This window comes from Acinonyx jubatus, chromosome D1 (genome assembly GCF_027475565.1).
Source record: "Acinonyx jubatus isolate Ajub_Pintada_27869175 chromosome D1, VMU_Ajub_asm_v1.0, whole genome shotgun sequence".
NCBI classification, from domain to species: Eukaryota; Metazoa; Chordata; class Mammalia; order Carnivora; family Felidae; genus Acinonyx; species Acinonyx jubatus.
The window spans coordinates 106,894,467-106,905,769 of record NC_069390.1 but is presented as its reverse complement, the minus strand read 5'-3'; the positions used below and the strand labels follow the sequence as shown (position 1 = coordinate 106,905,769).

Sequence of the window (11,303 nt, the reverse complement as noted above, 5' to 3'; positions counted from 1 at the left end):
ACAGCAAGAAGAGACCCCCCACCCATCAGAGAGCTGCTCCGAGGGTGAGACGGGAACGGGGAGAACCCACCTCACCACTATGGCCAGGTGTTCTGAGGCCCCAAGTCCAAGCACGGGCACAGGCCAGACAATTATCGGTGGTGGGAGGCCCCTTCCAGTGAATGAGGTGGTATGACAGTGAGGACAGCCAGAGATGGTCCAACTTGGAAGCCAGATGCAATCAGAGCCTTGAGCTCTGCCCTTACATGGTATAACTTCTGCCAGTGGTTGGGGACATACTTTACGCTTCAGTTTCCTGGAATTGCCACGCTGTCTGGCCTTTGAGACTCTATTCGTGCCGTTCCCTCCACCTGAAATCTCTTGTGACAACACCCACCCTAAGCTTCTCTTGTAAAATAATTTATTATGCCATTGTAACCCCCCTTTCTCACATCTCCAACTAAATTATATGCTCCTTGAGACGGGAGCTTACCTGACTTATTAGCCATTTTATCCCAAGTGTCTAGTATGATGTTCAACATATCGTCGGTTCACATAGGTGCTTGTTGAATGAATGAGCTAAAGAGAAGGAAGCTAGGGTTGGCTCAAGCCCATCAGCTGGAACTTTAGTTAACGAGTAGGATTCAGTGTTGTGGTTCCAGAGAACTAGAATCTTATTTGAGTGGGTGGGGCCAACACTGAGGTAGGACTGTGATGATTCGGGATACCCGAGGTCTAGGGGAAAGTTATACGTGAAAGGAGACTTACAAGTCAGACTGGAATTTAGCCAAAATGACTGGGACCACTGAACAGGGAGGAAATTAGACATATTCGCTAATGGATGTCCTAGCCCTGCAAAGGTGATCCATAATGTGGTCTGCAAATGGGTCCTATCGGTACATCCAGTCACAGCAAGTTAGGAAAAGAGGAGCAGGAGAAAGACAGGCGAGGGTTGACAAGCAGAGAAATTACAGCTGGTACCTTTATCTGATTAGCCTGAGGTTTTAGGACGCTAAAGAATGTGAGGGTAAAAACTTAGAATCAAATGGTTGGGAGATCTATAATGAAGCATGATTTGTTTGTAGTCCCAACAGAGATGGAGAGGAGACTTGTCACCCTAGCTTCACCACGTACATCTGCGATCCTCAGCTCCCACGTTGTCTACACGGCACAACGTGTGGAAAGTGCCCAGAACAGAGCTTCATATACAGCAGACTCAAGAAATGGCACCCGTTGTGAATGTTGGCACCAGTACTGACTTAGGTGAAGGGATCGTTGTCACTCATTTTGCCCATTCCCCTCCACCAGCATGCACACAGCTTCTCAAACACATACACAAACAGCAGGAGATTCTCCAAGGTCTTCTCAGAGTAAGGGAAAGACTAATAACCTTCCACCAAGAGCCCCAAAGCCACGCGTCTATGAGGAGACGCGCTGCACACTAAATCATTAACAACTGCACATCCAGATGTGTAGTCTGACTCTGACCTTAGGAACGGGACGTTGACGACCATACGCTGCTATTTCTCAACTTTTGCTGGGAACTCCTCAAAATAACAATTTTTCCCTTCACTCTATCTGGTTCTTAGTGAGTTGCACATGAGAATCACCTGAAATCCTCCCGAAAAAAGAATAATGCTCAAGTTCACCCCCAGACCGATTAGGTTAGAAATTCCCAGGAAGAGGGTTCAAGCTTGGGTGGTTTTCTAAAGGTCCCAGGCGATTCTAACGTGCTAATTCATGTGTAGACCCTGGACCATAGCACCAGCATCACCTAGAGGTTTGTTTAAAATGCAGAATCGCAGGTCCAGTCCAGACTGAATCAGAATCAGAAGGAATCAGAATCGTCATTCCCAGTGATTCATCATCGCATCAAAGTTTGAGAGGTATTAGTGGGGGCCAGGGGTTCCCAACTCTGGCTACATACTCTAATCATCTAGAGGAACTTTGGAAAAGGCAGATGCTTGGGCTCCACTCTCTTGAGATTTTTTAAAAATTTATTTATTTATTCTTGAGAGACACAGAGAGAGAGTGCACACCAGGGAGGGGTAGAGAGAGGGAGAGGGAGACTCCCAAGCAGGCTCAGCACTGTCAGCTCAGAGCCCAATGTGGGGTTTGAACTCGCGAACAGTGAGATCATGACCTGAGCCGAAATCCGGAGTTGGACGCTTAACCACTGAGCCACCCAGGCGCCCCAATCCTCTGAGACTTTGATTTAATTGGTCTGAAGAGGACCTTGCATAAATATTTTGAAAAATCTCCCGTGAGTACATAAACCGTGCGGCCAGGGCTGAGGACCACAATGCCAGGCAGGTGTTGCCTCAGAGATGGGCTGAATTCTCGGCCAGGAGCGCCTTCATGAGGGAGCTGTGAGACACAAGGTTCATCAACATTCCTTTTCTCCATGGTCACCTTGGAATTGGCCAAAGAACAAATGTGGTCTCTCTAGGATGGGGCTTTCTAGCAACATGTTTAAAAAATGTCTATTTCATAAGCACATATGTAAATTTGCATTTTCAATTTTCCCCCTTGTTACAGCTGCAGTTTATGAATGACTAGCTCTATGTGCATAATGACAATAAGCGAACTGGAGTATGCTTCTCTTAGATACTTGCTTCATGTTCAGTTTTACTCAGTGGCAAATAACTTCCCTTATATTAAAACAAACAAGGGGATTTACAGGGTACAATATATATTGTTTGTGAATTTTAAAGGTAAAACACAAGACTTCAAAGAAATTCTGTGCTTTAAGTGGACACTTCAGGCCATGCCCCAGACCTCTGAGTGGAATTTAATCTCCCTCTGCCCTTGGGACTAGTTTAGAGAGAAAGTTGGAGAAACACCGAATCAACAGAATTCTCTGAAATGTGACAAATCCTAATTGACTTGGTTCCCAATCCTCAGCAGTTCGAGCATCTGGGTTTATCTCATATGCTAGAGATACTGTAACACGTGTCACTTCGATCCCAGCCAAGGGTCAAATGCAGCATCACAACTAGAAGCTAAAATAAATTCCCAAAGTCATTTTGTGGTTGAGTTAACTTTATTCACATGATAGCTATAGGGGTTGACAACGACTTCCTCTAACATTTCTTTCTTCTGGTGAGTTGATTTAGAGTTTGGTTGCAGACAGTGTGGGTTGAAGGGATGTGTGGGTAAGACAGATCAGGGGCTTGTTACAATTCTACATCATCATGAATCATTTAATTTTAACCTTGTGGCTTGTCTAACACATCTGCAGGAAGAGTTGAGGAGTAAATCTAATGCTCACTGGCAAATACTTAGCAGCCCTTGAGAACAGCATCTTTAGAGAACCCACAATTGATCCTAACACTGGAGGCACCTTGGATATCGTGAGGGAGGGTCAGAAGTGCCTTGGGGTGCCAAGAGAGGCATCCCATGACAGCAATGGGAGCTCAGGGCATATGGCAGGCAGCTCTGGAGAGATGCAGTCAATCCCAGGAGCGTGACATGGCTTCTCAGTACTGATAGGACCTCACAAGGAGCCACATGAGAATAACGGTAATCAGGACAATAGTGAAGTTGAGGAACAGCTCTCGAGTGGATATCCCCATTCTGAGTTGGCTCGGTGAGAACTGAAGGCAGACTCCTGAGGGCGCACCACAGACGTCCTGCTTGTCCTCACCTAATGGAAAGTTACACAGAGAACATGGAAGATTAATGAGCATGCTTTCCTCACTGCGGAAGAGGAGAGTGTTAGGGGCCGAACTGTGTCCCCAACAAAATTCCTGTGTTGGAATCCTGACACCCAGTACCTCAGTGTGGGACTGTATTTGGAGATAGGGTCCTTCAAAAGGTACTTCAGTTTAAAGGAGGCCATCAAGATGGGCCTTAACCCATTATGACTGGTGTTCTTCTGAGAAGAGGACATGTGGACGCAGACATGTACAAATGAAGACCATGTGAAGGCAGGGAAGGCAGCCGCCTACCAGCCAAGGAGAGAGGCCTCAGAAGAGATCAGCCCTGCCAATACCTTCATCTTAAGTTTCTAGCCTCCAGACTATCTTTGGACTAGAGCCACATTTCTTCCTGGCTCTCCAGCCGGCTGACCTCCCCTGTAGACTTTGGACTTGTTGGCCTCCATAATCACATAAGCCAATTTTATCTATATATCTATCTATATCCATCTCAATATGAACATCTAGACGTAGGTCCTACACATACATACATACACATACACATACACATACACATACACACACACGCACCCTATTGCTTCTATTTCTCTGAAGAACCCTGACTAATAAAGAGAACCTGGTTTTGCTACCTAATGTCAAAAAATCCAACAAAGTCCTGATTGTTTTTTCCTGTGATGAACGTACAGATGCTTTGGATAAAACACAAAATATTCTATTTTCTCTCTTCAATATGTGTGTGTGTGTGTGTGTGTGTGCACGCATGCGCTTGCTTTTCTTAGAATACCAACAAGCCAGGTCACCGAAACAAAATAAAACCCCCAAAGTGGTATGGTTTAGTATCTGTTCTTGCATTGAATTGCACATAGAAGTAGGATGCCATAATCTCTCGAGTTTCGGGCCACCACAGGTCTTCGCCTAACCCTGTGAAAGCATATGAAGCATTTGCAGCAGCTGCGTGGCCTCTTGCGAGCCCTACATTGGGCATAGAGCCCACTGGGGTCAACCAGAAGTCCCTCGCATAGCAGGCACTCAGTCAAAAGAGCAAGTGTTAACCTCATGGGTACTTCTATTTCAAAAAGGGCTTGTGCCAGCTATTTTTAGTCAAGTGCAGGATGTGCCTATATTGTAAACACTTCAAAGAGCAGGGATGGTATCTTTATAGCTTGTAAGATAGTACATGCGGGAAATCAAACTTTGAGAACTCACGCAATGTAGTCAATCAGATTATTACCTTCGCGAGGGGGCATAATTGGCACTTCGTGCAAACCAAATGAAATTAAAGACTAAAGATAAAATTCTAGATATCTAGATACTAAAATTTTTGATACTCCAAAGGGAAGACGTTTAGGGGGAAGGAGTGTTTTGTTTATTTTGTTAAGGGTGGGAGTTCGGGGAGTAGGAAGGGTTGTTAGTAAGTTTTGACCCTGAATGGCACTCTTAACTATCTAACCAGAGTGAATTACGATTTCTAATTACTGTGTTTATTGTATTATTAATGGACCAAATTATTAACTATACAAACGAACTAAATAATCATTCTTCATAGTATGTAATAGTATAATTAACATACAAGTTCAAATCAGCTGGTGATAGCCAGTGGGTTGTTCAATCTTGCTTTAAAAAAAAATGGCTGATAAACACTGGTTTTTGTATCATTTTCCTTTTAATTCTTATCCATCTTTTGGCCCTCCGCATGAAGAATACAGTAAATTGTCAATGAAACTCTTTACACAGATTTGCTTGAAGGAGAAAGTAAAATGAAGAAAATGAATGGATAACAGAAGTAGAGAGAAGGTGTTAGAATATACACAAGACCATACAGGAACGGGAAGGTGATAAGTCCAGGCAGGAAGCCAGGAGGCAAAGGAAAGAGAATCATAGGCACACTCTTCTCTATGAATTTTTTAAAAGGTTTTTCGGGTTTTTTGTTTTTTGTTTTTTTTTTGAGAGAGAGAGAGAGAAAGAGAGGCAGCGAGAGACAGAGACAGAGTGCTAGTGGGGGAGGGGCAGAAAGAAAGGCGGGGATACAAAATCCTGAGCAGGCTCCAGGCAACGCAGGGCTCGAACTCACGAGCCTAGCAGTGAGATCAAGACCTGAGCTGAAGTCGGACGCTTAACCGACTGAGCCACCCAGGTGCCCCTCTATGAATTTTTAAATAATACTAAATCCTGGTATGAATACTAATTTGGGTACATGTTGAAGAAATACAGAGATATGCAGAAAAGAGAGAGACAGAGACTCTATTTATAATGATCAATCCGATTCAGTGAGGGCAAAATCACTGTCCCACCAAATGTGCTTAGTAGATTAACCTCTTAAAAGAAGGGATTCATGGTCATTTGCCACTATGTGGATGGAACTGGAGGGTATTATGCTATGTGAAATTAGTCAGAGAAAGACAAATATCACATGACTTCACTCATATGAGGACTTTAAGACACAGAACAGGTGAACACAAGGGAAGGGAAGCAAAAATAATATAAAACCAGGGAGGGGGACAAAATATAAGAGACTCCTATATGGAGAACAAGCAGAGGGTCGCTGGAGAGGTTGTGGGAGGGGAGATGGGCTACATGGGTAAGGGGCACTAAGGAGTCTACCCCTGAAATCATTGTTGCACTAAATGCTAACTAACTTGGATGTACATTTTTAAAATTAATCAGTTGATTAATTTTAAAAAAAGAACCCTTAAAAAATAAAATTAAAAGAAAAGAAAAGAAAAGGAAGGATTCATGGAGACTGGCCCAAGAGCAACATACTCAGAACATATTATTGAAGGCTGGCCACAGCTCTGTCGGTGTGACCTTCACAACTCTGTGACCTTTACCACTCAGGCAAACATCACCACGATTTTTATGTGCCCCACTATGCCGGCTGAGAAACTGACTTTGAGAGAGAAGTTAGGTCGTTTGTGCAATGACACACAGCAAGGGAGAGGCCAAACTAGAACTTTCAGGCTGCTGGTAGTTGTTAGAATGCGGTCACTACACAGGAGTGATACAAGAAGGGGTTATGACTGCCGTTAACTGCCCCGACTACGCCAACTTTGCGTACGTCTTCAACACTTTGGGAAAACGGTTTGACATTTTTTTTATTAAGGCTGATAATGCTAATTCTCTATTCTCCAGCCATTTCACTTCTACTCTAGAAACTCAAGCACGTATGCACCAGGATACACAGCCAAGAATATTCACAGCAACATTTTCGTAATATCCCCAGGCTGGAAAAAACTCAGGTGTTCATCAACAGCAGAAAAGATGGTGAATTGGGGTATTTTCATACATTTGAATGCTCAATAAGGTATGTGGATCTCACAAATATAACCCTTGGGCCAAGGAAGAATTTACAAAAGAAACTTAGAATATGACTCCGTTAATCCAAAACCCAAATCAAGGAATGTAATCCTATCGTTTAAGAATGTTGAGGGGTGCCTGGCTGGCTCAGTCGGTTAAGTGTCCGACTTCGGCTCAGGTCACGATCTCATGGTTTGTGAGTTCGAGCCCCACGTCAGGCTCCGTGCTGACAGCTCAGAGCCTGGAGCCTGCTTCGGATTCTGTCTCCTTCTCTCTGCCCCTGCCCTGCTCACACTCTGTCTCTCAATAATAAATAAACGTTAAAAAAAAAAAAACTGCTTTAAAAAAAAAGAACGTTGAGATCGATGGTAAAATTATAAAGAAAAGCATGAACAAGATGATCTCAGCAATCAAGGTGGTGATTACCTATGGTAGGGCAGAAGGGAGAGATGATCAGGAATGGATTTCTGGGGTGTCAGCAACGATCTCTTACTTGACCTGGGTGACAGTATATAGGTGTCGATTTATAATTATTTTCAAATTATGCTTAATGATTCTTTACATTTTTTTCTCAGTAGTCTCTGAATTGATGGGCCACCTCGTATACTTCTTTATTTCCTACAGTTTACCTCTTACTATTTTTTGCACTTTGATGGTGAACTTAAATATTTGTATTTAAATGAATAAAGCACAAAGAGTTAAGCCGAGAATTTCTAATGAACCCAATTTAATCAACACATATGCTAATAGTAAGAAGCGCACTTGACTTTCACACACATTTATACCAAAGTTAGGCAGAAATTGAGATTAGCAACCTTCCATTTTTCTGCTGTTACCCACAAAGACAATTTTGGCCTCGTAAGTCTTCCCAGGAGTCAAGATCGCACCATACGATCCAAAGTGATTGCCATATGGGTGAAATAAAAACCAGAAAAGCTCTGAATAAACTGACATTGACTTTCTTTGAATGGAGGCTTGGAGAATTAGAAAGGGAGAAAACACATACCAGGAGAGGGAAAAAAAGGGAAGCAAGGATAAATAATACTCTCTACATCTTAAAAAATACTATGTCTAATAGGTATTGCTTGTTTCATTAAGAAATGTAAACATGCCTCAGTGCTTCTCATTTGCAACTTGTACACATACACACACACACACACACACACACTATGCTAAGTATAAAAATCCTGCTGTCACCTGAGGAGGGTCAAGGACACAAGTGGCTGGGATAGGCTTCTTCTCTTTCTCCAACTTGGGCTCCAACTCCCGCTCGTCTCCCAGGCTCTCTGGAGTCCCAGACTCTGGGCAGGACCTAATGTAGTCTGAGGGAGGTGGCAAGCACTGTGATGTCACTGATGAAACATCTCAGAGGAACAACCTTCAAAGGTTTGAGGCTATTTGTGTTTAGGGGGAATACAGAAATATGTTGACTAAGACTCTATTCCTTTGGCTGCCGATTTGTATTACCCACCCACCCCCCCGCCCCCCGCCCAGGGACTTAAAGTCCTCTCTTCCAGTTGACTTTAGGTGCAATTGATGTGGATTTTTAATTCATCTTTTGGATCTTCATGAGTATCTTAACATGTGTTTGAAACCTAATAAACCAAGAGTAATAGACTGATATTAACAGATGGGTGCCAAAATTGGTTGCTCCTCTTACGCAGCATGTGAGGGTGTCAAAATATGACTTCTCTTTACCACCCCCATCCTTAACTATTAGAAATGTGAAGACTTTTCTGTCTTGCACACGCACATCCCAAACCGCACAGGCACCAGAATTCAACAGGCATCTCTGGCTCCTTCAAAACTGACCGTACCCCAGGCGGTGAAACTGATCTCTTCAGTCACCTGCTCTGCATAAGATTCCAGCTAAGCTGTATTTTGGAAGTTTACACATTAATATACAGTTTCATCTGAAACAGCTGTGGAAGCCCTGGTTTATATATCTCTGTCAGTAAACCAATACTGCAGTAAACCCATACTGCAAAACTCAGTCCTTTGGAGAGACCTAGGGGGTAAAAGGAGAGTGCATTGAAATGAGGAAACCATAAGTTATGGAATCTGTCCTTAAGAAATAGAATTGTATAACTCAAATATAAACACCAATGAAAACTAGGCTGTTAAGATGAGTTTACAATTAACAGTTCAGATGTCTAGAGGTCCATGGAGCCTCTTGAAATATTTAACTGGACTTGAAAGCATGGGACCCCAGCAATCGTGTTTGCTCAGCAAATCCCTTCTTTATAGATAACAGAGCAAATGCCCCTCTGAATTCCCAGATAGGGTCAATCGAAATAATGCATCCCCAGAAGGCTTATCAAGCAAAATTCTTCGTGTGGTTGGGTTCAGAGTCAAATCTCACCCCACTGTTCCTCCTACTCCAGAGACGTTACTAAAAGAAAGACTTTCCATTCCATTTCTTCATTTTCAACACAAACCCAATGCTAGATAACGTTAATACAACATTCTGTCACCACAGGCCTTGTAAAAAGATAGCTTGGTGAAGTGACAGATAGTATATAATAATTACAGTGCAATCGAACATTGGCAATTATCTGTTGCCATCTGGCAAACCTCTTGAATGTAGTCAGATTTCTGTCTTTTGCCTCCAAGCCCTTGCCAGATCGTTTCAAATGCTGGGAGTGTTTTCTTAGTCACCAAGCCACACCCATACCTTTTTTTGACCACTCAAAATTATTTTGTAGGCAATTAAAAAGTTATATATTTATTATAGAAAAATTGAAAATATTAAATCATAAAGAAAATTTATATCAGCCACTAATCTCACCATCCAAAGGGGTGGGGGGGAATCCTCTCTACTACTCTTTATTCACATTCAGGCTGCACAGATACAATCTCAAATTCCCAAGATATTTTTGGTAAAGGAATCTGATACTTGAAAAACCTGTATCTTTTTTGATGCATGTAGAATCAAATTCATACTATACGATGTATTTGGTTTTGTGCTTAGGGGGCAAGCATTTATTTTTTTTACATTATTCAACACAGAATTAGCTCTACAATATGTAAAACATTAAATACAATGGGGAAATGTTAACATATTCCAGAACAGCTCACCAACACTGTCATTTTGGTCGAACTGGTCGCTTTCAATGTAACTTGGAGGGATAATCCTACCACTTAATAATGAGTCAGTTCAATTTGTTTACTTGGTTGTCCCATTTAGGTTTATCCAATTTATACCAGGGACGACTATGCCCAGTACATTGACAAACTCCCGGATAGAGCCTGCAGAAGCTTCTGCATATTAGTGGCTTATCCTGTGATGTCATCAGAGACTGGGGTTACATTGAGAATTTAGCTTGTTATTAGTTTGACCTAATCTCTCCAGAAAAATATGCAAGCCACCCAGTTACCTGGCACGTATTCAAATGCCTAAGGATCTAGAGATCTTCAGATCTATTAAAAAAAAAAATCAACATTACTGTCTCTCATTTAAGAAACTGAAAATAACAAGATTTCAAACCTCAGTGCCAAAGCAAATGCATCCCTTTCAATCAACCTTCCTTAAAGTCTGCTGATATTTTCCTTTCTGTGAGCAATCCCCTTGATTTGACAGCATTCATGCCATATCAACTTTCTTTCAAGGTGCTGCTCTGCCCATCAACAAGAAGACGTATTTAAAAATCTTTGACATTATCTCTATGCCTATTACTGTAGACCTTAGCCAAGGGCCAAAAATGTCAACTGAATAACATTCACCTTGACACTGATACCAACGATCTAATTAGCATTTATATCCCCTCCGCCCGCTCACCACCACCATACATTCTTAGGTGTAAAACAGTACTCTTTGAGAATTAATGTTGGGTTCTTGTGCCTGGTTAGCAGCTCACCTAGCTTGTTCAATTTATTCCCCATTTCCATCCACCTTTTTAGTTTGGAAAGTAAAAAGTGAACACCTCATGTCAGTCCATGAGTTTTGTGTCAAGTCTATGACACAAGGGGAAAAAATCCGTAAGAAATCAGTAAGGCCTGATGAAAGGTGATAAGCTCTTAACACATCATGGTAATGAATATGATGATGACGGTGTCTTTCTCACCTTCACATCTTCACATCCAGCTCATCATGGAGCTGCTCAGAAGGAAAGAAACCACTCTCTGCTATTCTTTTTCATTATTCCAAATACCTAAGTACAAGCCCAGAGAAAGAGGAAACCCTATTTCTTGAAGTTCTGTCCATGTCCTTGAAAAAGTAATGATTATTATCTGTATTCTTTTTAAAAAATTTTTTAAATGTTTATTTATTTATTTTGAGAGAGAGTGTGTGTGTGTGCAAGCAGGGGAGAGCCAGAGGGAGGGAGAGAGAGAATCCCAAGTAGGTTCAGCACTATCAGCACAGAGCCCGAT

General features: G+C 42.2%; 1 protein-coding gene across 1 annotated transcript; it reads right to left on the bottom strand.

The window, feature by feature from the left end:
- Positions 1–3,003: 3,003 nt before the first annotated feature.
- SLN (sarcolipin) lies at positions 3,004–8,273 on the bottom strand. Its single transcript, XM_015082130.3, has 2 exons — positions 8,130–8,273; positions 3,004–3,625 (listed from the first exon to the last, which is right to left on the bottom strand). Exon 2 carries the CDS (start codon positions 3,552–3,554, stop codon positions 3,459–3,461), a length of 96 nt encoding a protein of 31 aa, XP_014937616.1. The 5' UTR covers positions 3,555–3,625; positions 8,130–8,273; the 3' UTR covers positions 3,004–3,458.
- Positions 8,274–11,303: the final 3,030 nt, after the last annotated feature.